General features: G+C 44.3%; 2 protein-coding genes across 2 annotated transcripts in view; both read right to left on the reverse strand.

The window, feature by feature from the left end:
• Window positions 1-1,062: 1,062 nt before the first annotated feature.
• LOC138350389 (neurofilament heavy polypeptide-like) lies at window positions 1,063-3,388 on the reverse strand. Its single transcript, XM_069301012.1, has 2 exons — window positions 3,330-3,388; window positions 1,063-1,489 (listed from the first exon to the last, which is right to left on the reverse strand). The coding sequence occupies exons 1-2, from the start codon at window positions 3,386-3,388 to the stop codon at window positions 1,063-1,065; spliced, it is 486 nt and encodes a 161-aa protein (XP_069157113.1).
• The window catches only part of LOC138350390 (inositol 1,4,5-triphosphate receptor associated 1-like), a gene marked incomplete at its 5' end in the record, with an annotated part of 62,686 nt that continues 38,406 nt past the window's right edge, over window positions 2,836-27,115 (reverse strand). Inside the window, 10 exons of the mRNA XM_069301013.1 lie at window positions 2,836-4,308; window positions 4,969-5,067; window positions 6,831-7,010; window positions 7,983-8,233; window positions 10,201-10,330; window positions 10,612-10,733; window positions 12,621-12,662; window positions 13,410-13,520; window positions 13,950-14,090; window positions 14,244-14,274. Coding sequence (XP_069157114.1) covers window positions 4,050-4,308; window positions 4,969-5,067; window positions 6,831-7,010; window positions 7,983-8,233; window positions 10,201-10,330; window positions 10,612-10,733; window positions 12,621-12,662; window positions 13,410-13,520; window positions 13,950-14,090; window positions 14,244-14,274 — 1,366 coding nt within the window. The remainder of the gene's footprint in view (window positions 4,309-4,968; window positions 5,068-6,830; window positions 7,011-7,982; window positions 8,234-10,200; window positions 10,331-10,611; window positions 10,734-12,620; window positions 12,663-13,409; window positions 13,521-13,949; window positions 14,091-14,243; window positions 14,275-27,115) is intronic.

Below are 27,115 nucleotides of genomic sequence, written 5' to 3' on the forward strand. Positions count from 1 at the left end.
TAATAAGAGTTAGTAATTCCTCTGAACTTCAGTAGTCGTCAGGGAAAGTAGAAAACTCCAGTTTGGCAGCAGACTGCTGCTGCTGTTGGAAACTTTCCTTATCAAGACTACTCATAGCCCAGTCGACAGCCAGGGAGCCTATACACAGTCCCCGAGGCCCACAACTTGTCTTTCCCCAGGATGCAACCCACAGTAATTGTCAGGCAAACAAAGTTATCAGGTGAAAGGAAACGTGCCCAACCGTTTCAGGCCCTCCCCCACCGGCCGTGGATTGAACCCGGGTTTATCGATTGTAATCCGAGGACGCAAGACTACTGTGCTACGAGAGTTGTCTGGATGAGTGTGCCACGAACGCCGTCTAAGGGATATTTCGAGTGGAACCAAGAGGAGATGCCTGCTATTCAAGTCCCTAGACAACGTGCTCTATTTTATTAACAAAATTTGGTACACCACGATGTGCTGACACTGTCTTATATACCAGGGATTAGCGTTAGAGATCCGCCAGCAGACTAAGATTATGGTTATTGAAGGAAAAAAGAACCAGGCAAATCCTCATCTGTTACGTAACGTTGCACAGATGCATATAGAAGCAAACATGGCATCCGACAGCTTCACTTACTTCACAGAATGAGACGAGAGAGTAGTCTACCAGCCTGCACTAGTAAACTCTGGGGGAGAGCACAGTAGCGTCCTGTGTGGTGGGTTGGGGTATACAGCGGGCAAAAGTATTTCCAAGAGGGACATTAGCATATATAATATTAACCCATACCTTAAAGTTTTACACAAACAGTAATAGTATCATCTGATCCAACTCCTCAAGACTGGTCGGTACAACGACGGCGTCAGTTCTTACAGGTCGGCGTTCGATCCCCGATGGTTCAAGTGGCTGGGCACCGTTCCTTAATTCCGTCCTATCCCAGCTCCTTGTCCTCGTACCCCCATTCAAGTGTTCTATAGTCATACTGGTTAAACACACTTCTCATTTACCTAATCTTACCTAGTATGGCTGTTCCACCACCGATAACACTGGCCAGTTTCGTGTGTAGTCTTGATGTAGATCCTCTACTTCCTTCGAAAGGTCAGGTGTACTTCCAAGACCTTGATAGTTTCTTCAGCAGGTTTTTTCAGACGAGGTTTACTGTGATCTTCAGCAGGTTTTTTCAGACGAGGTTTACTGTGATCTTCAGCAGGTTTTTTCAGACGAGGTTTACTGTGATCTTCAGCAGGTTTTTTCAGACGAGGTTTACTGTGATCTTCAGCAGGTTTTTTCAGACGAGGTTTACTGTGATCTTCAGCAGGTTTTTTCAGACGAGGTTTACTGTGATCTTCAGCAGGTTTTTTCAGACGAGGTTTACTGTGATCTTCAGTAGGTTTTTTCAGACGAGGTTTACTGTGATCTTCAGCAGGTTTTTTCAGACGAGGTTTACTGTGATCTTCAGCAGGTTTTTTCAGACGAGGTTTACTGTGATCAAATCGTTCATAAGATTGTCTAAAAAGTTCGTTTTTGTGTTGCCTAAACTGTATACACTGTTAGGTTGGGTTTAGGCTGTATTAGGCCTAGTTGGGTAAGGTTAGGTAGGACGTGTATAAACTTGCATCCGTTCAAGCAGTGTATAACCTCTTGAGGGTAGAACTCTGAAGGTTAACTTAATATTTTGGATGTAGTATATCCTTGTCACATACCTTTAAAAAGACAGAGTTTAAAGCTTATGTACCTGGAAGAATCTAAGGATGAGAGTTTGATCCCATTGTACGGCTATATTATTTATATAATTTTGTGCTATGTAATATCTTTGTGGTCGCTAATTCGTCTCTCTCCAACATAATTTTTGATAGAATATAAGGCATTCTAGATACAAGGGAATAAAAGGGAAATAGGATATAAGGGAATGTCATAAGAGTGATGACATTCCCTGGAGGAGCAATGGTCACACACTGGCCCCACGCCTCACCAGCGATATGTCTAGGTTCGAGTCCTGGTTAGGGAGGATTGTCTGGCCTTAACTGTTCGCCTCTGTTCACCTCGGCAGTAATTGGGCACTCGATTGTTAACCGATTGGCGTGTAGTGTTCCAGGATAAGCAAGTAGGTAAGGCTTACCATGAGCCATGGTAAGGAAAAGCTCTCGGCAGTCAACTCTTGTACCCACCTGTGCAAGTGCAAAAATAAAAGTTGAAATTGAAACAGACACGAAAGGAAGTCATAAGGCTTCCTTTCATAAGGCTAATAAATTATTTTTAATTTCAACATCCAAATTACAATAATTATGTTTATTATTTGCCATTTATTTTTAAATGAAACAAATGTTCCTATTTTAGGCTCGTCAAACTATTGCACTTAAAACGTATTTTTCACAAACAATCCCACACTACATAAATTCAAAATTTTTTAAATTTCAGAAACAAATCTATACACATTTTATATCACACGAGTGTAATTTATATTACATATTCTGAAATTCTTTTAAATAAAAAATTCATTGCTACTTTCAACATTACCTCTCACAATTAGAAATACTGAATAGTGGTCTATGTTCTAGATTTGTAATCGATGGACCAGTGTTCAACCCCGGGCAGGACAGAAACGGTTGGGCACATTTCACCTGATATGTCTCTTCACCAAGCAGTGAAAAAAAATGTACCCAGGACTTAGGCAACTGTTGTGGGATGGACGACCTATGGGATGGGGGGACCCTGAGTACTCAAAGTATAGGCTTAACGTCCCAGCCAGACATTGGGACGTGTCCCATATTACTAAAATAATCTTTGGTGGCTAATAATGGACCTTAACTCACATACTGACATTTGTATTGGAGGCAAAATAATAATATACCACATGATTTTAATATATTTTATTAATAAATATTCCTCAGGTAGCTTCAGGTCAAGTTAATTTTCCTTCAAACTTTAATTCTATAAAAAAATAATATGGTATAGTTTGGTAAATTTTATTGAATTAAATGACTTCAATTCTATTTATCACAGTAAATAAATTGTCCTTATTACCTATTATGCACGTAAAATATTGTATAAAAGAATCAAAATATAACTCCCTCTTAGGAAACATAATATCCACTGTCTAAAAAACAACACAGTAATAGGCCTTTGAGGCATCTTTACCACAGATAAAGATGCTAAACTATTAAACACAGGAATATTAGCCAAGAAACAGTATAGGTCAGGTCATAAGAGCAGCAACATAAAGCACTGGTTAATGAGGACTATGAATGGCACGCATTAGCTATTACACCCATCTAATGTGATCAACTAAAACAGTCATAGAGCAAACTATACAACTGATTAGCAGGAATTTTGAAACGGGTAAGTGTACCGAGGTTTACGCTTCATCCCACAATACAGGTACTGTAGCTGAAGGGGAAACGGCAGCATTGTGATAAGTAAACTACTGATAAATATTACTTTGGGTATTCTGGAGGTCTAATTTAGCACGAACAATTGCCTTTATATGAAGTACATATTAACAAATAATTTATATTATATATATATATATATATATATATATATATATATATATATATATATATATATATATATATATATATATATATATATATATATATATATATAATGTGTCACACGAGTTATTACACAAATACGTTTTTGTTGTCAATAAATAGAACTAAAATGCTTAATTTGGAACATTTAAAATGTTTTTATATACAAAACAATGAAATTTTCTGAGCGTAAAGGAGAAATGAGAAAAAATGACCTATAATCAAATTAGGGTTAACATTGCTCAAAATAATTAAGTTTCTTCAAGACATTAAAGTATAACCTTTATAGTTACAAATACTGTAATACAAGTGAAGAAAATAACTAGTGTACATTATGTGATTAAAATTAGACTTTATAAACAAGTTGCTTTGATAACGACCCCGTGACCTGTATTATTTGTGAAATGACTGGATAAATCTGTTAAGGTTCTGCCCCATCCCACCCTCCCTGAAAAAATTAAAAATGCTTTAAAAACATAATCAAGTCCATTGATTACAAAAAATCATTCCGTTTCCTGTTAGGATTTTCTTTTAGCTCAAGTTGGAGGGTGACCCAGGTATCGCACAACGACAAACGGATGAAGCACGTGTTGAACGGTCGTCCAGCCAGGGTGGTAGGGGTGAGGGACTCTTGAATCACCAGAAGAAATAGTTACCAGGAGGAAGAACGCTGCCAGTAGCAGCAGTAGTGATGTGAACGCGTACCGTACTCCCTGTACGGTCTCCTGCGACGTGTATGGCCACTGACCGCCACGAGCCCAGCCAATCACATCGTCCACAGCCACAAGCAACCAGCTGCAACAAATGAAATATATCTGACGTATGCATAAACAAATAATTTATTCAAGCAGCATCGGGTCTTTAGATCCAAGGCCTTGTTGCAACAATCTAAGATGCGGTTCGTAACTACTTGCCTAGTCTACTTTTTTCCATGTACTGTCTATATGTACCGTATTTCTCTGATTAGCTTCAAGTGTAAGCTATGCAAGCGCCAGGGAAAGCCTTAGAATGAGTAGAGAAATCTTCCCTAATGGGAATCTTAAATGTTTGGTGCACCCTGGCCTTAGCTCTCCCCTGGCCTAGCACTGGTATCAGTGCTGCTGCTCTTGCTGCTGTTTAAGATTCAGCTACTGGAAACAAAGTTCCAAGTAACACAGGCTATGGTGGGCCCGTAGTAGACTTACCTTACACAGGAGCGGGGCTGTGGTATCAGTGCGAGGGGGAAAAAATATATACAACCCGGATAACTAATAAATCAATCTACCAATCAATAATTTGTAGATAAACAATATATATATATGCGAGATCACGCTGAAAGCAATTATACAACAAATATATTTTTGAAGTAAACAAGAGAATTATGAGCAATAATTACACAGCCGAGTAATTTTAAAGATGCTAAATCTTTAAAATTCCCCTGTTCAGGTTCTGAAAGAAATCTTCGCAAGATCTTACTGTTGTGGCCTTGGAGGCGGGGCGGGCGGGAAGATGGGCGCGGGGGCGTCGAGGGCAGACGACTGAGACACCGAAGACACGTTGGACTCTTCACTTAGTCTGAAGACGAAGGCATTATTGTATTACAAATCACTATAATATTAAACCTTGATATACATAACCTAAGCCTCTCTGTATATGGCCTGAAACTGGCGGATTGTTTGGGTCCGGCCTGGAGCGTTATCCTTCATGTCTGAAGGAGTGTCCAGCTGTGAGAGGATTTGTCAACCATTTACTCGTCTACCTACGAAACCTGTACATCTTAATTCATGGCGGCTTTAGAGAAATTTATTCGACAGTTTACGCGCTCCGAAACTTCATAACCCAACGTTATTATTGATTGTTATGATATATCGTAGTGCATCGGAGCTCAAACTATTTAATAAATGTAAACAAAGCCGTCATAACTTAGGAAAGATGTACAGGTTTCGCAAGTGTTGTGTAAGCGCTTAATTCCTGGCCACAGGACGACCGAAACGTCGTCACTTTAATTAGTTTGAGGAGAGTTGGGTCATTTGTTTCACCCCCCCATTACTCTGGTATTTTCTTCCTTTATATGTCACATTAATGTTTAACATTACAGTTACACACAAATCTACATCACACAGCAAATTTAAAAACTTTTTATGTGCAAGCAAGAAACTTGCATCCTCCACCGAAGCACACACGCACGCACACAAACCACATACAAAATTCTCGGGGGAATTGATAGGGTAGACAAGGATGGATTATTTACCACGGGGTACGCGAACAAGGGGACACAGGTGGAAGCCGAGTACCCAAATGAGCCACAGACACATTAGAAAGAACTTTTCCAGTGTCAGAGTAGTAAGTAAATGGAATGCACTAGGAAGTGATGTGGTGGAGGCTGACTATACACAAGTTTCAAATGTGGATATGGAGGAGCTCGAGAAGCTCAGGAATCTGTACATCGATTGTACGGTTGAGAGGCGGGACCAAAGAGGAAAGCTCAACCCCTGCAAGCACACCTAGGCGAGTACACAACATCCCTTACTTATGCTTAAAATATGTGGTCTCCTATATTCACCTCCACTGGGATTATTCCTACCCCCGAAATTCAGTCACTTACTTTAGTACAATACTAACCCTGTCTTCTGACTGTTGAGGCTACTTTATTTGGTTCCGGGGATCAGTATCACCACGGCTCGACCTGGTCGAGCCGTGGAGCAGAAGACTGTGTTGCACCAGACTGTTGCACATCGCTGAACGCAGTCTGACACCCGGCACAGCCCGGCTGATCAGATAATCTTTACATGTGTTTATTAAGCTCCTCCTTAACCCACTTGTTAGTGGATCAGAACTGATCAAGCTCTTGCGTGCCAATTGGTGAAACCTGTACACCTTTCCTCAGTCATGGGGACCGAGTCCGTGTTCACTAACCAGTTTACGAGATTGTGAACGCTGAGAGGTCGTTCTCGACCCATGGGTATTATCGTCTGTCTAAACGACCTCGTAGTACTTCGCAGCGCAAACTGTTTAATATATGGAAACAAAGTCACCATGACTGAGGAAAGATATACAGATCGCAAGTGGATACACAAATGCCCGAGTACACTTGTTAAGTGCCCAGCCCCTCCCCCACGTGTCAAGTATACAACTGCCACATGTAGAGTATACAGATCCTCCCCCCGTGTGGAGTATACAGGTCGCCTCCACATGTGGAGTATGAAGGTCCCCATTTATTAATAGGAGACCTGGTCGAGGACCGGGCCGCAGAGACGCTAAGCCCTAAAACCATCTCAAGGTAATCTCAACGCCCCTTCCCCTCTCCCCGTGTGGCGTATAGTCTCTCAGCATCTTACCTTCGGGAAGCGTCGTGGGCTTCTAACTCTCCGGGAGCGTAGAGCTCCGGGTGAAGCTGAGCCAAGGTGGTGGCTAGACTGGAGTTGACGGTGGAGGCTGTAGCGGTCACCTGCGGAGACGTGTCGCTGCCTTCCTCGCCGCTCTCACTGCCCTCCTCGGTGATACTGTTGGCCCACACCCTGAGTATGAAGTCAACGCTTAACACACCGTTCATTCGTCAACACTAAGCCAACCAAGAGGTGGCACGGGCATGAATACCCCGTAAGGCAAACACACAACTTTGAATGTTTGTTTATTTATATATATATATATATATATATATATATATTTACCTGAATTTACCAAATTCCATGCCGAGTGGGCTTGGAGACTTAAAAGCTGGTGGTAAAGGCAAATTGGACTCCTGCAAATTCCTTCATGTTCTTATGATAGTCTCAAGTCCTCTCAATTATCCACGAACGTTTTATTCAGCTGTATTGAACCCTGCTTGAAGGATATTTATCCAGACCACTTCTTTAAAAAGTCAGATGTAACGCATACAAGTAGCAACAGCTTCAAGCTCAACAAGCCACAACGTAGCACACAAAACAGATGCTTTTTCAACCACAGGGTTATAAACCCAAGGAACCGCCTACCCGCCGAAGCTATGAATGGCAAGACATTACTTCAGTTTAAAATTCAAATAGAACAGAATCCTCAGGAACAATGGAGGGACATTTGACAAGCCGCTGGCTTCGTGTCTCCATCGAGGTCATTATAGTGGCCCTCGTGTAAATTCAGGTAAATAATATATTGATAACAAAGTTCGCTAACTCAAAGGTATGCCAGAGAAAAGAATAACATTTTAAAAATAATATTAGATTTAAAATTATTATTATTAAAATAATAATAATTTTAAAAATACAATTTTAATAATAAAGAAAATTCAAACAAGTCGGTTTACAGACTTTGGGAGAATGTACTGATAAGAAAATTTGAAAATTAGCGATGCTTAAAATTTATGGAGGAAATTACTTTTCCAAAAGCAAAGATTATTATAAGTTATTCTGTCATTTGTTATGAGAAAATTATAACCTTTTGCAAGACGATCCTAATGGAAAACCGACTCGTATTTATAGTAAATAAGTTTGAGTAAAATGATGTGTACTAACCCATTTGAAGGCTGCCCATTTTCCTCTGTTTTGTCTTTAGATGTGTTTGAAGAATTGGAAGAACTAGAGTTGGCTGCGGCTGCGGCGGCGGCTGCGGCTGCTGCTGCCGCAACAGCTGCAAATTCTTGAAAAGGCTTCATGTCTGGCATTAAAGAAGCTCTCCGTCTGGTAGCTCGAGTACCAATGAATGCTGTGGCTGGCGCCTTGGCTGAGGCGGCTGTGAAACTGATGCGTCGATTATCCTGCGATTGCTAGAAAGCAAATCATAACTTGCATGTAAATAAATTATTGAAATTGAAATAAGTTTATTGAGGTAAAATACACACAAAGGGATGAGGCAGCTCAAGCTATTCTCACCCCGTTCAGTACATCGTGTTAATACATACATATAAACACATCACAAGCAATAAACATATTACCAAACATTGAGAGATAAACATCTACATTTCCACCTTTACACAAGTAAATAAATTATTAGCCAGTTGTTAGAGGTTATAAAGGGTTGAGGAGGAACAGGATTCGCCAACATGTAACACCATAAAGGTGTTTAGCTAATATTTCCCATAGAACATGAGTCAGTCATACATGATATTTGAGGCGCCGGATTGTCTGACCCTCAGCAATTAAAAACCCACACCTCTAGTGCGCTAATGACTTCAAGTTGACCAGGAGTCAGGTCGTGTGAATTGACTTTACTTTCTGCTAAGCTGATAATTGCAGACAGGTAGCCAGGTGTGTATTTCAAACAAGCCGCCGTTTAAGGTATAGTAGGAAGATGGCCTGAGGCTATCTACTTCTTAGGCGGAGACAGCTCCAAGGTTCCCCATAAATACCCAGGGAACTGTATATTCGATAGCACAGAGCATCAGCAGAGAACAGAGTAGACAGAGAGGCTGGACGATTGAGCAGCAGTCGAGACAGGCTGTCGGCCGGACGGGGGAACTCTGCCTGTCACCCCCCCCCTCTACCTCCTCTCTATCCACTTAGCCTCAGTCCTTAGCGAGTTGAACTGTAAGGTGACAAATTTGGGTTTTCCAACTGAAGGTGTTGTGTGATTTCAGGGACAGACAGCCGTAGTGGTCTCAATATCTAGTGTGGTGACTCACATTGTATATTTATCCTGACAGTGAACATTAAGTTCGATTTTTTGAATTATGATACTTATGTTAAATATATACTTGATTAACTTACTTTTTAATCTGACTTTAATTGTGTTCACTAGATCTTGGTTTTTCTGATATATTGCAAGTTAGAGTGTAGAGTACTCTGAGTTTACTGACTTAAAGAGTATGAGTACATGCTTACAGCAGATATAGTTGATACATGCTAAAGATATATTTGATAACAGCATAGAGTACAGACAAGTTCCATTCCTTGTCTTGGATGTACTGAACATGGATGTACTGAATAGATGGTGGCAGCTACTTTCTACCTTCCATTTTCTACCCTTCTACCTTCTATTCCACTCCGCGTTCTCAATCTCTCCCTCCGATTCTTGTCAAACTTTCCATTTCACCTGACCATTCCTTGCTACTCCCAGACTCCTCCTACCTCTCTGCCTCCCTCAACCCAAACCTTCACCCATTACTTCATTATGCATTTCTTTTCATTTTTATTTTCCGTTCGTGGCAGTGAAATGTTTTAAGAGTTGTCTAGAGTTGCTGGAGCTGATCAGGTACAGTGCCTTGTGGTCGTAGCATCTGGGTAATCAAATGCCGAGGTGACAAGGTGTTGAACTAACGAGGTTGCAGCAGGAACTGTGGGGGGGGGGGGAACTCTATAAATAGTTAACTAAGGGCGGGCTAATGGACAAAAGAGAGCCATTTCCCCCCGAGCCCCGTTACAAACACGTGTTCACTTACGAAACCTGTACATCTTTTCTCAGTCATGGCGGCTTAGTCTGTACTTATTAAACAGTTAAAAACCTCTCTAAGAATGCCCATGGTATTATTGTTATAAACATCACTGCAGGTCATAATTTGTCCTATTAAAAACAGTCACCTGCCATCACTGATGGAAGATGTACAGGTTTCGTAAATGCTTGATGAATCTAGAACAATAGTCTCGTAAATAACCAGAAAATCTAGCCAAAAAAAAGTTTGAAGCCTAAGGGAAACAGAATATTTAAAATGAAATAAATCTCAAACCTCATCCTCCTGGAGGATTTGCTTTTGTTTTGCATATTTAAAATGACTAAGATTTAGGATTAATCTCATGCCTTATTGGTGAATTCTGCGAGACTGAGCGCGCGCAGCCGCCGGCTTAGTCCAGGAGAGTCAGAGGTTGACAACCTCCCCGCAGCTGCGGCGGCGGCTGTCGGAAGTTCTATTTGGTATTCGTTAAGTAATCTGAAATAAACCACAAATATAAAACCGTCTACACATAGTCATATATTTATCTTACAACCCATCCTCCTCAAATTATGGTACTTGAAACAACAAAGTACAAAAGTATACTGTTGTATCAGCGAAATATTCACTCTGTATACATATACAAGTGGCTACACCCTGTATATTTCCTCTGTACACCCTGTATGTCCTCAGGTGTATATTCATTCAAACTGGTTACGTTACTTTGGCTTTGCTTAAAATAAGTTTGCGAATCTACGACGACGACGACGTGTACTCACCGGCGTAGCTCCTCGAGCTCCTGGTGGTCGCGCTCGTACATGCGCTTAACGTTCTCCACGTGTAGCAGGAGGACCTCCAGGGCCCGCGACACGCGCCACTCCTGCTGCACGGCGCCCCACACCTGCCACCACACACACACACACCGTCAGACCCAGTCAACTATCACCACCACCAAGTGACTCGAATGGTGCCAATTAAGGGATTGTAGAGGAAAGGTGGTGGTAGGGGAGGGTGGGGAAGTAAATAGTAAAGGAGAAGTAAATAGTAAAGGAGGAGGAGGAGGGGAAGGAAATAGTAATGCAGGGAAGATAGAAGGGTTGGGGAAAGTAGGGAGCGTGAACAAGTCTGCAAGTAACACCTTACACTAATGAAAACGTGTAGGGAAATTTGCGGGGACATGAGGAACAACGAGACTGTTACTACTGGTATATAAACATTACCACTACACCTGCTGCTGCTACTTCTGCCACTAGATACACTACTACTGTTACTACCTCTACCAGTTCTACCATCTACACACTGTAGTGTTTAAAATTACATGTTTTAAATACTACACGTTTATAGTAATACTGTATAGACAGGCATTTCTCAAGTGCCTGTATCGAATTTATTCCTCTGATATGAGATGGTAATTAATTCCTGCTGTGGGGTTGATGACATCAGCATTGCGATGCAATAAGTACAGGTAGAGATAACTAACAGAGCTGTTATCTGGAATTCCTAAGTGTGCCTAAGTTCATTCGAGGAGAAAATTGCTAATTGTATTTTAATTCCGTTTCAACTGTGTTTACATTTACCAGAGAGCGGGCAACCTGGTCTCACTAAGAACCGAAATTTAATTTCGGTTCTTAGTGAGAACCAATGTCCAATGTATTGCATATTGTATGAGTTATTGTTAATTATGCCCGTAATTTAATCGTTTTAAGACAATTTCAAAGTAGTTATTACACAGTATATTTAAACAGCTGGTACTGTATAATTCCGTTCACCAGTCAAGCCTATCATCTGATGTAGGCTACTCTACCACTGAAGCCTGTAGGCTACTCTACCACTGAAGCCTGGCAACTGTAACAGCTAAACAAAACTTTCGTCATTTATTACACATGAATTTAATTTTGTAACTAAACATGAATTTAATATTTGCTACTGTATCATCCATTAACATTAGGTTACACAAAGAAAAAAAAGGCAATACTAAATTAAGATCAAACTATATATACTGAAAACGAGGAAGAAACCATTAATTAAAAGTTCCATAAATTTAATTCAATATATTCAATCGTCTCTAATTGTCAGGGATTTTTATTATTATTATTATTATTATTATTATTATTATTATTATTTTCTACCACAGACGTGTCACGGGATTGAAGGCCTGTCAGCCTTGTCTAGCTCAACGACTGACCCTCCCCAGGATACAGCCCACAACAGTTTCCTGACTCGCGGGTATATATATACTGCTAGGTGAACAATCACATCAAGTGAAAGGACACCTAGCCAAACGTCACACACTGTCCGAGAATCAAACCCGGGTTCAACAGGTTGTGAGCCGACTTTACTATAACTACTGCGCAACATATGCTCGCATGTTGACCAATCCACTCACTAGAAAATGAAGGGACGACGACGTTTCGGTCCGTCCTGGACCATTCTCTTGGACTTGAGAATGGTCAGGCCGGACCGAAACGTCGTCATCCCTTCATTTTCTAGTAAGTGGATTAGTCAACATATTTCAGCCACGTTATTGTGACTCCTCGCCTGCATATGCTCGCATAATAGTCTTCATTTAATCAACATCAAACTACACGAACTATATTCAAAATGTTACAATTGAAAGACCAATGTGTTCTACACTAGTGTTGTCATTACGGTGCAGTGTAAGAGTGCGCCCACTACACGTCACACTCCGCGTCACCACAACATTATCAAAGTTTAAGCAAGGTAAATAATGGTGTGGCCACGTAGCGTGTTGACTGGCAGCCAGACTCTAGTGAGCTTATTATATTACCCATATTTCCTGGTAAATGTCGCCGAGGAACACAATGATAACCTGTTGGGGGTAGAACATGTGGCTTAGACTAATACCTGCTCTCCTGTACCTGGAGATTTGCAATTACTTTATCCACTCTCGTGTTCTTGAAGATATCTTCATAATGCATCCTAAGTTTACTAATACATCATAGACTACTATCACATGACCCTGCATGACCAACCATCCTGCAAGTCAAGGTTTGCAATGATAAATCCTTCGTATAGTCTAGGTTCAAACGATATATAGATAAAATAGAAAACGAGCCGTGTGCTCGTGTACAATTTGATTATAAACCTGGTTGAGTGTTGATCTCCACCCGCGCTATGTTGTACAGGTGCCCGGGCGTGTATAATAGACCAGAGAGCCTCATCCAGGAAGGAATTCCCCTTAGGGGGGAAGGGCGATTTTTTTTAGGGTTGAATTAGGACCACAGATTGAAAGTCTTAAAATCAATCAACATCACCTACTGCTGTTTAAATTTGGAAAACCACTATACAAATCCTTGAAGTAAATGTATATGTACCAATACAAACAAAGATTTGAAATATTATGCATATTATTTGGAATGCAATTTTTGGGTTTGACAATCTTTGAGAAAACTACATTCTGACACATGACTAAAACGATGCAGGGTCTACCCTTACTATTCACTGGGTAAGACTGGATAGGCTACCTTGATAGCATGTATTGAAGTGTAGAACTCATGATGAAGGTGTATAATTAGAGTGAGTAGCCAGGAATGTTGAGGACTGGAGGAGAACCTACCTCTGAGGCGGAGACAAGTCTGTTCGAGGTGGTGGCCAAAATGTCGAGGTGTCGGCGGACTTGCGTGACGGCGTCGACCAGATCAGAGTCCAGACAGTCGGCGTGTAGCGCCTTCAAGATATAACACATTTACAATTACAATCAAACCGTACTCTAACACCATATACAAATCACTTCAATAATTGCTGGACACAACAGATGTGCAAGTCTAAATCAGAACTATACATTCACATTACGGTGTGCCGGTAGGTCACTCTCCAGCAATCACACAACGTAAGCACAACGTGTTTAAACGTTGATATCACATTATTACGTTGAAGCAACTAAAAAAAAAAAAGTTATTACGTTGTGTGGCTGCTGGGATTTAGGACCGGTTCTAGGGATGTTTGGACGGAATATATATAGGCATAACCGAATATATATTTTTTGTGACAAATCAGAACCAGTATAGTAGGACAGGGGGGGGGGGGGGTTACATATTAAAAAGACAGAAGTTTACACATAAAGGCTTGTGTGGTGTAGGGAGGATGAGTGACGTACCAAAACGGATAGCCTAAGATGGTTGATCTCTGTGTCGAAGTTGGTCTCAGCTGTGTCCCTCAGACGCTGCTGCACGTCCAGCCGCTGTCTCAGTGTCACCCGGTCCGTCTTGAAGGCCAGCGACAGCTGTGTGAACTTGCTCTGTCCCGCGCCAGCACATTAATAGTTAGTAAAAAAACAGTAATATACCTCATTGTAGGACAACAGCATATAACATGCTCATAAGAAAGTATTCCCTCCCCCATACTTGTCAACACACACACACACACACACGAAGAGATGTCATTGTCTTACCTCAATCTCCTGAGCCGAGAGGTTCTCATTGCTGAAATAAAATCAAAATATTAAGATTTCTCTTCAACTGCCTTCCAATATCAACAAATTAAGCTAAATGTATAAAATTAAATATATAATTTTTAGGGAGAATGAATGAATGAATTTGGCATTACTTGCATCAAAGTAAAAAAGTTATACTAGACATCTAGATTAAATTTTTTTTACAGAATACACTCAGTTGGCCTCTTTGTAGGTATAAATTAATCTACAGTGGGAAAGTGGGACAAAGGGTGAGTGGTGGTGGTGATTGTGGTGGTGATTGTGGTAGGTAGCGATGGTGGTGGCAGTGTGGTGAACTATTGCGTAATGGTGGCAGTATGTACGATAAGGTGACAGTTAACTGGTAACGATGGATTGAAACAACAAGAATGGTTCCAAGAATCATTCCTGGGTCAGAGAGGCTACGCCAGATCCCAAGAACCTAATGCTAGAATAAAATATTTAGTCACAAGAAAAGTAACTTAGTAGATTACCTTCCCATAACCTAGTGTGTGTGAGAGATGGTTGCAGTCCGTTCTCTCTACTTGCCACTCCGTAAGAAATACAACCATTTTACCTAACCAGAAACGGATGAACCCAAGCAACCCACCTAACCTATCGAGGCCGATGCGTGGTTAATGTCAATATTAGAGTACATGATTTTTTACAAATGTCATTTGTCTGCGGACTGGCAAATTCCGTAATAAATACGACGATTATAATGCAAGAATGTAACAATATAATCTTATGTAATCTCACCAACCTATTGTACCTTGTAAATAAATAATACTAACTTTTTATTATTATTTGGCGAGTACACCTGTTCACTCCAGCCACAACTATAATTTGTATAAGTTACTGAGAAATATACTTCTAAATCTAGATTAACAGTATATAACTATTTTCATTACATATTATAATTAAATAATGTATTTAATCTCTATATGAAGTCAATAATATACAACCACAGATGAGTATATTGATTTTATGAAATCAATTAATCCCGTTATCTAAAGTGACCACAAACTACATACATATTGTAAATAATATTCAATATTTTATACGTGTAATACAGCGACTAAATCTGGTGAATTGGTAGCATTTGTCCAGCCGAGGTGAGCGTCAAATTTTAAGTGATTTTGTCTAATTAGAAGCGTAAGAAAGAGAGGGTACCTAGCCTAGCTTGGCTGCTACTCACTGGTCTGAGAAACTGTTAATATTCCTGTGCTTTTAATTTCGTTAAAACATTGGAATTTTCACGCTATTGTCGAGTTAAAATGGCGGTCTGTGTGAGGACTGGCTGCTGCTGTAACAGCATAATGAGGCTAGGTCGCTGTAACACCCAGGTGAATACAAGCAGCTGTAACAGCTGTAACAGGTGCACTGGTCGCTCGCAACACTACTCAGGACCCAACACACGCACCTCCCCCCCCCCCCCGTCCCTACTCCCAACATTCCAGCAACATAGATAGCCTCGTGCAGTACTAATGATACCGTTTATATTCGTATATTCTGGCGTCGAGACCATATTACCAGGCTAAGCACGTAGTCCCATGAATGCTACAACAATATGTAGATGTACGCTCCAAAATATCAAGTGTCTTATTAGGCTTTTCTGCATAATATTCTATTTTTGAATTTGCTCTCCATCCAGGGAGGGTGCCTGTCTCTGCTGCAGATTCCATCACTGTTTATTTCGAATCTATTTTTTTATGTGCCTGACATCCCTGATAAATATTTATGAAGGCAGCTTGGTCATAAATGTCTGAAATTTGATGTTTTATGGTAATCCTATGTTTTCTTGACACGCTCCTGGCCCACGATTTCGGTCACTTTGCTGCAACTCAAATCAGCAGTGCTGTCAACCGCCACCGTTCCAGCCTGTGTGTGCTTGTAAGACGAGCCAAATTTGCAATTTCCTTCAGAATTTCACTGGTGGTAGGTTTATAAATATATGATAAGGGTTGTTAAACTATCCTTAAAGCCTATGCAACCTCTCCTCCGTCGTCTGATACGCTCTCCTCCTCCCTCTCCCCCCCCCCCCCCAACACCTGACACTATGCAAGGTGTTGGCTCCACTGATCGCTGCAGGAGTCTCAGGCGGCTACTGTAGTCACGCTTGCCTTACGTGCTTCCTGGTTCGGCTTGTAATTAGAAGCTAAAATGCAATAGTCACTGGCTCCTAGGGGCAAGTTATTCTATCTTACGAGTGCCTTATTTTGGGCAATCACTAGATCCTGTATGGCTGGGGGGGTCTTGTATCCTCTGCCTATCATTGCCTCTCCTCAGTTATGTTGCCTCAAGAGCTGTTTTCTGGTCAGTTCTCTAGTTTTGCACTCCAAGCTTCGTCCCATTCTAAGGGGGGTGGGGGGTTTGGAGGATGGGGCGGATGGCTTCATCACCCAGTATATATTCCTGGGATAAAAATATCCAAGTAGCGGAATCTTGGATTTTGTTTCCCCATTGTCATTACAGTTGCCATTAAGAATTCATTTTCGTGTTCTTTGGTGGCCATACTGGTATTTACTGAGGGGGTTTTTCCTCGTTGCTATACTTAATATAATCTTGTAGCAAGATATTTCCAGTTCATTTATGCTTCTCAAAACTCTAGTGTAGCTGAAGCACTTTGACTACACTGATCTTTCTTCCCCCGTTTGTACAACCTCATTTCATATAACACACACAAGTTCTCTCAATTATTGCCAAGGTGGCAGTAACTCCTTCACCCTTGCTTATACCTCGACTCCCCTCCCCTCCCCTTGCTTGTGTAGAGAACTTGCATCCGTATAGAGAACTGACACCACTTATTGACACTTAGTGCTGTGTTTCTGATCTGGGGTACAAGGTCTTGTTGGTCCATGTCCTTGTAGCGAGTTAATCTTATACTCGCTCCATTATCTCATCTGAATAGCATAACTAATTAGCACTAATTACAGAAGCTACAATCCTTTCCTCAATTACAGGTAATACTCTTCCCATCTTGTTGGAGGCAGCTCGAGGTGTAATCACCATATAAGCAAGTCATATGAGGAATAGTGGACAGTACAATTTCCAGTCAACAATGTAACAATGGTCCTGGGTTCGATCCCGGGCGCCGGCGAGAAACGATGGGCAGTTTCTTTCACCGTATGCCCCTATTACCTAGCAGTAAAATAGGTACCTAGGTGTTAGTCAGCTGTCACGGGCTGCTTCCTGGGGGTGGAGGCCTGGTCGAGGACCGGGCCGCGGGGACACTAAAGCCCCGAAATCAACTCAAGATAATCTCAAGATAAGATGTAGTACTCGGTGTAGGCAGGTTCTAATCGTCTCCAAGACGCTACAGCTTCGACACAGAACAGACAGCAGACTAGGACCGCATCGGAGCTACAACGCTCTCCCACATAGAGCTCCGCGACTCCGGCCACACACTGCTCTGCTCTGCTCCAAGCTCCGTCTCACCGTCTACGACACTGCTGTATCCAGGACTACTAAATAAATATGAAACTCACTAAACACTGTATCTAAACTACTCAACAACGTAACATAAACGTACATCCTCTTTAGAGGTCGCAGGGTGCGTTGTGCAAGTCTCCGCCCCGCTCTCTTGGTTAGAGGTGGTCTTTCACATAACTTCAGCTAATAGTCTAGAGAGCATCGCATTCCTCTTCACATTCCTGAAACCTGCAGCGCCTTCACGCTTACCCAAGATTCTCGGCATTTTATGATCGTGACCCAACGGTCCTGTTGCTGCTGCTGCTACCGTTGCTGATTGTGCTGTTACTGCCGTTACTGACGATTGTGCCATTGTTACTAGTGTTGCTGCTCTTCAGAGCACCTCGACGTTAGGCAGTGCCTGGACTCCAAAGATATTTATCAAGCCAGGTACCCGTGGACTTCATAACAACAACACGCACTTCTCTAATAGTTTGACCTCCATTATTACATTTTCTCCGCTGACCAGACCACACACTAGAAATTGAAGGGACGACGACGTTTCGGTCCGTCCTGGACCATTCTCAAGTCGATTGTGAATGGTCTCACAATCGACTTGAGAATGGTCCAGGACGGACCGAAACGTCGTCGTCCCTTCAATTTCTAGTGTGTGGTCTGGTCAACATACTTCAGCCACGTTATTGTGACTCATCGCCTGCATTTTCTCCGCATTTCGCTACTTGTTTATATATTCTGCCTTAGCGTAAACATTTTGTATTCCCCGACAAAGGCCAAGTTTTCCGAAACCCAGAATAGTCTGCATTTATGCACTTACCGGCCTCTTGACTTCTGATACAAACTTTCTCGCCTCCACTCGAGTCTTCTCCACTATCTGCCACTCACCTTCACTCATTACCTCACTATCTTCCACCCTCTTTCACTCATTAGGGCATACCTGGTATTTTTTCCCCACCGCAAAGCGTTCCCGCCACCAGCCGCGTAGTGTAGCCTTACCTCCCAGACACCTTCGTGAGATTTAGCAAAATATGCAAATTCGCGCTTGGTTTAAATCAGCCGTCATAAAAGGCGCCGTTCAACCCACCTGAGAGACGTAGATTCGTCTTAACCCCCTAACTTCGTTCTCACGATATTGTCCTCTTATCTCAGCCTCCAGGCCTCGTATCCCATCCCAGGTGTTACATAGGCTTACTGGCTTGGGGGAGGGAGGCATAATCAGAAGTCTAGACAACGCTAGTTATGTGGATCTAGAATTATTATTAGTTATAATTTTAAGCCCACTGACCAGGCAATAACAGTCGACTCGCTTTCTAACGAATAACTTCTCTATTAATTCCTTCAAAAAATTTAAATTTAATACTAAACTAGGAATTCCCCCAAAAAGTTCCCTAGAAGGAAAACTAATATCTTTTGGAGAACTTGGTCGCAGTGGTTCAGGGCTCCTTGGCCAAACACCAGGACGAAAACCATGTGGAGGTGTTGACCAGACCACACACTAGAAGGTGAAGGGACGACGACGTTTCGGTCCATCCTGGACCATTCTCAAGTCGACTTGAGAATGGTCCAGGACGGACCGAAACGTCGTCGTCCCTTCACCTTCTAGTGTGTGGTCTGCTCAACATTCTTCAGCCACGTTATTGTGACCTTATCGCCTGCATGTGGAGGTGGTTGAGAGTGACTACGGAACAGCCAGGATATCCCGGTAAGTCCATATCCTTGATGCTCGTCTCGATAAACTCGAGAACACAGGAGGTACTCTAAAAGGCGCGAACGCTTCCACCAGGATACACCAGACTGTCACTACCTCCGGCAGTATGAACACGACGGACGGCTGTGTTTGTAGCATTATTCTAACCCTTGTGTGGTCTTTTTGTATTGCTTTATTATAAATGTTAATTTTTCTGACCACGAGTTTGAAAAGATAAATTCGCGCGTTTTCTGAATGGAAACCGTTAAATTTCAAAATATCACCATCCTGATCACAAATCCAAAGTTTGAAAGGTAATACTAGCAATTTTCTATAAATTTTAGGCATAATCAATTTCAAAATAACATCAATAAGAAACAAAAATAGTGTTGCATTGTGTAATTTAAAACGAAACTAATACATAAAGGAAAAATAATTATGTTTAGTGGCAGTATTTCCTGGAGCTGGCAGGTCGTCGTCAGCAACAACAATCTCCCTTTCAATCCCGCCCTCTAGTCTCGTCTCCACTTAACTTACAGGTCCGCACAAGTGCCAGCCTCAACCACCTGAGAAAGCACTACCGCTTCTCTGGCCCCACACACACACAGACGGGGAAGGGGAGGTAGAGGACGAGGATCACAGAGTGTGTGAAGGACAGTGTCATATTGACAGAGACAGAGAGCACAGAGACAGAGAGAGAGACAGAGAGAGACAGACACACAGAGACAGAGAGACACAAAGACAGAGACACAAAGACAGAGAGACAGAGAGAGAGAGACAGGGACAGACAGGAGTGTAAACACTCGCAACATCGATACAACATGATAGAGTAAAGAATGCCCTTGTATCACCACAACATCCTGTACACAGTATATACATTATAATTGACAATGTTCATCATTGTGGACAATAACCATCATGATGAATGATGGTTATTGTCCATCATTGTACATTGGTTGTTGTACATCCATTGGTTATTGTACACATCATCGACATAAATCTAGAACAGCACAACCGTCATTAAAGAAAAAGTAGTGGAGAACTTATTCACCTATTCTTGACTGCCCTGACCAGGTCGTAGAAGGAGGTGATGTGTTCTGGCCGAGGCAGTTGGGTTTCCATGGCGTCGGCTTTTTCTTCCCCAGCGAGCAGCGGCGAGGGTGAAGGAGTAGGGACATCCTCAAGGCCACTTGCTGCTCCTGCTGCTGGAGGCTTCCCGACACTCTCCCCTCCTTTAGGACACTCCACCACACTGTTCTCTCCCGCAGGACACTCCACCACACTGTTCCCTGCTGCACGACACTCCACCACACTGTTCCCTGCTGCACGACACTCCACCACACTGTTCCCTGCTGCACGACACTCCACCACACTGTTCTCTCCCTCAGGACACTCCACCACACTGTTCTCTCCCTCAGGACACTCCACCACACTGTTCTCTCCCTCAGGACACTCCACCACACTGTTCTCTCCCTCAGGACACTCCACCACACTGTTCTCTCCCTCAGGACACTCCACCACACTGTTCTCTCCCTCAGGACACTCCATCCACACTGTTCTCTCCCTCAGGACACTCCACCACAGTGTTCTCTCCCTCAGGACACTCCACCACAGTGTCCCCTCCCGCAGGACACGCAGCCAGGGCCGCCGGCGCTGCAAGAACCAACTCCGGCGCCGGACACCTTTCCCGCGAACTATCCAGTTCCACGCATGCCACAGCAAGGCGTCCCGGCGCCGGCCCCGAGGCTTCAGTCTCCAGTGTAGGAGCCTCGGGATCTACCTTAGGATCTCCTAGCGCTTGTAGTTAGGCCATCTAGGTGTCTGGGCGGGGCAGGGAGAGCGAGGAGGGCTTGTGGTCGCTATGTCCTGCGGCGGAGGGCGGCGCGCGCACCGACAACTATATCCGTCTCACTTCCTCACTGTTATCTAGGCACACACACACACATCTTTCCATGTGGCACCGTTATCGCAGCAACATCTTCCTCGTAGTAAAATATTTACACATAGTATTCCAAAACTTTTCCCGCTTTCTGAAATTTACTGACGCATTAGGGGAGACATATTTCATTTGTATACAGTATATCTGCTGCATATACAAACCCTAACAAATCTAGAGGCCGGGCTCAAGCCATACAGCTCACCTGCTGATCATCATTAGTCCGAGCAAGCGTCAATGTTACACTGCTTAGTTTCACTAAAGTATCCGAATGTTTAGGCTCTGGCCGACAGCGCCATTAGATGGTGGATTGTGATAACATGTAGATATCAACATGGCATTGTGTACACACACACGGGATGCACACACACACACACACGGGATGTACACACACACACACAGGATGTACACACACACACACACACACACACACACACACGGGACGTACACATCACTCGCCGCACAACACCGGGTAAATCTGACATGTCAACACACACGTATTTCTCCCTATTTCCTTCCTAGTCAACTTCCCCCATTTTACACCCCCCTCTCCCTCCTCCCTTCGTCACAGTTCCTCCCTGGTGTGTCTGCACACCACCACCACCACCACCGCATTCGGCACTGCACAACCACCTCCCCCTATCCCCCCCCCCCCACAGTCTGGTTAGATTCAGTTGAGAGGCGGAACCAAAGAGCCGAAGCTCGACCCCCGCAAGCACAAATAGGCGAGTACACAGACACACACACACACACACACTAATATAGCTATCCAAAAATCCAGTTTTACACAAAGTATTACAAATGTTTAACCTGTAAATGTGTAAAACAATATGTAAACAAACAGGGACCCAGGAGGGAGAGGGGGGTGGTAAGACAGAGATAAAATCTATACATTCTAATTTATTTCAGATTAAGAAACCCATGAATGTTTAAATGTCCAATCTTTCAAGTGTGAGGACACATGCACGAGACTTCCAAAACAAAGGCTTAGGAAATGTAACATACGACCAGAAATGAATACATTTACCTTGGAGAAAAAATCAGTAGTAGCCATGAGGAGGATTCGAACCTGTGGGGTAAGGCACTCCCCAGGCACGACCCGACTTTCTCACTGATGCATTATGTTAATGTGATTTCTCTGTCCGCAGTTATCTTTATTAGATTTTAAGGTATCTTTATTTTAGTTGCTAGTAATTACACAGCCCAGAGGCACAACAGCTGCCCCACACACACACACACACACACACACACACACAAATAGGCTCGCTCGCTCGCTGGCAAATAGGCTCGAGGAATAGGTTAGAGCCCAATAGGCTCAGGAACCTGTACAACTGATGATTGACGGTTGAGAGGCGGGACCAAAGAGCAGAAGCTCAATCCCCGCAAGCACAATTAGGAGAGCACACACACACCATCCCACAGCCCACGTACACACACCATCCCACAGCCCACGTACACACCACCCCACAGCCCACGTACACACCCCACCCCACATACACACCACAAAGTGCTCTACGAGGCCACACACACACACACCACAGCCCCTACACATTCTTCCGCCTTTCACTTTCATCATTTTGTGAAGGTTTGGTTTAGTGTGAAGGAGAACGTTGAGAGCCTTCCCTGCTCCTAGTTTCTTGACAGGGGCCAGCATTCCTCAACCATTTAGATACCCACATACGAAACCTGTACATCTTTCACTGTAGCCTTAGTTTAATTTTTATTAAATTTATGAGTTGCGAGGTTGGGGTAGAATAATAACTTCGGATCGATTAAGACCTCGCAGCATTTCCAAGCTCGTAAACTGTTTAGTAAATAAGCACTAAGCTGCCATGACTGAGGAAAGATGCAGACATTTTGGAAGTGGTCACAAATCCCTGATGAATCCTGGTTCTGATACACGCATGTTTTAGCAACGTTACTAGAATGTTTTTGTTTCAAGTGTAATAACGTTTTAACACCGAAAAAATAAACACAGGTTCGTCAGAGAGAGAGAGAGAGTGTGAAACAGAGACAGAGACAGAGATAGAGAGACAGAGATAGAGAGACAGAGACAGAGAGAGACAGAGAGAGACAGAGAGAGACAGAGAGAGACAGAGAGAGAGAGAGACAGAGAGAGATAGAGAGACAGAGAGAGACAGAGAGAGACAGAGAGAGACAGAGAGAGTAACTAGCTCAACAGGTGAAAGCCTTATTGCATGATTATAGGGAACTGGCCACCTGCTGCGGCGTGTCACTGGCCATCGTCAGTTAGGGGACATGTCTGTACAGCACGCCAGCAGCAGCAGCAGTAGTGTTAAGCAACACCTTACATGTAACCACTCACACATCACACTTAACCAAACACACCATAACTAGTCACCAAGAGGAAGTACAACCAGTTTACATTTTTCTAATATGCATATGATGACCAAACCACTCCGAGCATACTTTGGTATGCTCTGCTCGACCAGTGTTGTGTTATGCAGGGGTCCTTACCTCCACTACAGACCAGTTAATTATGAATTGAGAGGCGGGAGCAGAGTACAGCTAGGTGAGTACAGCTAGGTGAGTACAGCTAGGTGAGTACAGCTAGGTGAGTACAGCTAGGTGAGTACAGCTAGGCGAGTACAGCTAGGCGAGTACAGCTAGGCGAGTACAGCTAGGCGAGTACAGCTAGGCGAGTACAGCTAGGTGAGTACAGCTAGGTGAGTACAGCTAGGTGAGTACAGCTAGGTGAGTACAGCTAGGTGAGTACAGCTAGGTGAGTACAGCTAGGTGAGTACACCTCTGGCAGGACTGATCCAAGTATATCAATGGACAAAGGGTATATCAAAGTGATATAAAGACAATTATAGATGGCACCTGCCCCATCCGGCACCACCTTCCGAGCCTGCACCTGCAAGCAGCCACTCAAGGGGCTGAGACGGCTCGATACTCTAGCGTAAACAATGTTACCAAATACGCTTAGAATTCATGCCACAGCTTAACCTTGTCTTTCTTGCAGTTCTGTTTCTCGCTGTGTTGAGGCTGTGGAGGGGGGGGGGTGAGGCTGTGGAGGGGGGGGTTGAGGCTGTGGAGGGGGGGTTGAGGCTGTGGAGGGGGGGGGGGGTGAGGCTGTGGAGGGGGGGGGTGAGGCTGTGGAGGGGGGGGGGGGTGAGGCTGTGGAGGGGGGGGGGGGTTGAGGCTGTGGAGGGGGGGTTGAGGCTGTGGAGGGGGGTAAGGCTGTGGAGGGGGGGGGTGAGGCTGTGGAGGGGGGGGTAAGGCTGTGGAGGGGGGGGGGGTAAGGCTGTGGAGGGGGGGTAAGGCTGTGGGGGGGTAAGGCTGTGGGGGGGTAAGGCTGTGGAGGGGGGGTAAGGCTGTGGAGGGGGGGTAAGGCTGTGGAGGGGGGGTAAGGCTGTGGAGGGGGGGTAAGGCTGTGGAGGGGGGGTAAGGCTGTGGGTAAAGCCTGTAGAGGAAGGCTAGCGACCCAGGAAACAGCCACAGCAGTCCTCTCTAACGCGCGGGGCATGGCTATAGCTGCCCCTGTAGGCTGGGTATATAGCGTGGCGGGCATATGGTGGTGAAGAGCGAGGGCGCCGCGGGGCACCCTACCCTCCTCACCAACTGGGCATCAAGTGCCTGGGCAGCTTACACCCGTCTCTCAACACCAACTATGTGGTGTTGAGAGACGTACAGACGTACACCCTACACCCGTCTCTCAACACCAACTATGTGGTGTTGAGAGACGTACAGACGTACACCCTACACCCGTCTCTCAACTATGAACACACCGTTGATGTACACAATGCCCAGTGTTGTCTGGTACCCCAGACTTCCTATACCCCAGCTGCCCAACTCTCGGGTATCAAGCTGATGAGTGAACAGAGGCATCAGGTGTAAGCTCCTCCTAGGTCAACTATTAACGACCCCCAGGAGGCAACCCAACAATAGTTGCCAATCTCCTGGGTGCCTATTTTACTGCTAGGTGATAGGGGCATTCAGGGTGAAAGAAACTTTGCCCATTTGTTTCTGCCTCGTGCGGGAATCGAACCCGCGCCACATAATTACGAGTCCTGCACGCTACGAGGCCCTACGAGGCCCCGAGGTGGAAAGAAACGTGCCCAACCGTTTTTCTCCTGAGTGGGGATTAAGCCAGAGTCCTGCAGTTGTGGGGCCAGGATGTAGACTACTACTATACAGGCCCCATAATGTAACTAACTCATCAATGCTGCAATTTGCTAAGCTAAACAAATATTGATGCTCATTTTCAGAGACCATCTTGTGCCAACCTTCTTGCTACAGTATTACCACTCAAGGTGAGTATGGCACACGAGTATACTCACGGTGAATTGGAACACGTTAATGTGTATGTATGGTGGTGGTGGTGGTGAGGAAGGCCATGTTCACGGGCTTGTGCTCCACCGCTTCGACAGGTGAGCACAATCTCCTCACTGTACCAAGTTACCCCTCCCAGCCACTCTCCAGTCCACCCCACAGTAGTGAAGACGGGAGACTGAGCGCGGAGCTCAAATACGCACTTCCACACAGGAGGGGAAACCCTCCCATTCGGGCCAAATTGAAATAAGTATATTGAGGTATACGTGGCCGGAGGTATACACCACCACCGAAACACACAAAGGGATGAGGTGGCTCAAGCCATTCTCACCCCTTTCCCTTTTGGGGTGGGACACCGGAAAGGATTGTGAGGCTGGTGAACGGGTGGTGCGTGTCAGGACCAGTTGTTGTTTCAGATTTAGCTACTCAGAACGAAGTGTCCATGTAGCACTGGCTATGGTGAGCCCGTAAACCCCCAGAACCAGACTGGCTGGGACCCTGAAGACTGAACCAGGCGATTCCTCGGGCGTCATGCAGGTTAGGGTGACGTCTCAAGGAACTAGGAGAGCCGGAACGATTCCGATGTGCAAAAAAATCCACAATTTCAAGTCGAGATATGAACAAGAATTTGAACGTCAGAAAAGTTTAGTTATACAAAATGAAATTAAAATAACGTGATATATCCAGAAGAAACGCTTTGGAGCAGACCGAGGGCTCTATCCTGCCGCCCTAATCCAAAGATTCTTAGATTTAGGATATCCTAATCTATCTCGCCTCTACACCAAGGGTGTAGTCGGCCGGGGATAAAGCACTAGAGCTCGCTTGCCCCTAGCTAGCGCCCCTAGCGCCCTAGGATAAAGCTCGCTTGCCCCTAGTCAGCGATAGGTAAGTAGTGATAGGTAAGCAGAGTCACGAGGAAGAAGGGCGGGGTGGGTGTCGACACACTCATCAGTCTCACCACACCGACCTTCAGATGGCGCCCTCTACCACTACCTTTCTCAAGTGCTGTTGTAGCTCTAAGGGCTCCTACCACCGGCCTCACCACTGGCCTCTACCACCGTCCTCACCACCGGCCACTACCACAGTTCTCACCACAGTTCTCACCACTGGCCTCTACCACAGTTCTCACCACTGGCCTCTACCACCGTTCTCACCACTGGCCTCTACCACCGTTCTCACCACTGGCCTCTACCACCGTTCTCACCACTGGCCTCTACCACCGTTCTCACCACTGGCCTCTACCACCGTTCTCACCACTGGCCTCTACCACCGTTCTCACCACTGGCCTCTACCACCGTTCTCACCACTGGCCTCTACCACCGGCCTCTACCACCGTTCTCACCACTGGCCTCTACCACCGGCCTCTACCACCGTTCTCACCACTGGCCTCTACCACCGTCCTCACCACCGGCCACTACCACAGTTCTCACCACTGGCCTCTACCACCGTTCTCACCACTGGCCTCTACCACCGTTCTCACCACTGGCCTCTACCACAGTTCTC

This window comes from Procambarus clarkii, chromosome 45 (genome assembly GCF_040958095.1).
Source record: "Procambarus clarkii isolate CNS0578487 chromosome 45, FALCON_Pclarkii_2.0, whole genome shotgun sequence".
Taxonomy (NCBI): domain Eukaryota; kingdom Metazoa; phylum Arthropoda; class Malacostraca; order Decapoda; family Cambaridae; genus Procambarus; species Procambarus clarkii.

Bases quoted from the DNA above. Each gene is read 5' to 3' on its own strand.
- LOC138350389 (XM_069301012.1), bottom strand. From the start codon at position 3,388: ATGCTGCCGTTTCCCCTTCAGCTACAGTACCTGTATTGTGGGATGAAG. The intron at 1,490-3,329 runs GTACACTTACCC...CGAACTTTTTAG, and splicing joins GGGATGAAGCGTAAACCTCG to ACAATCTTATGAACGATTTG.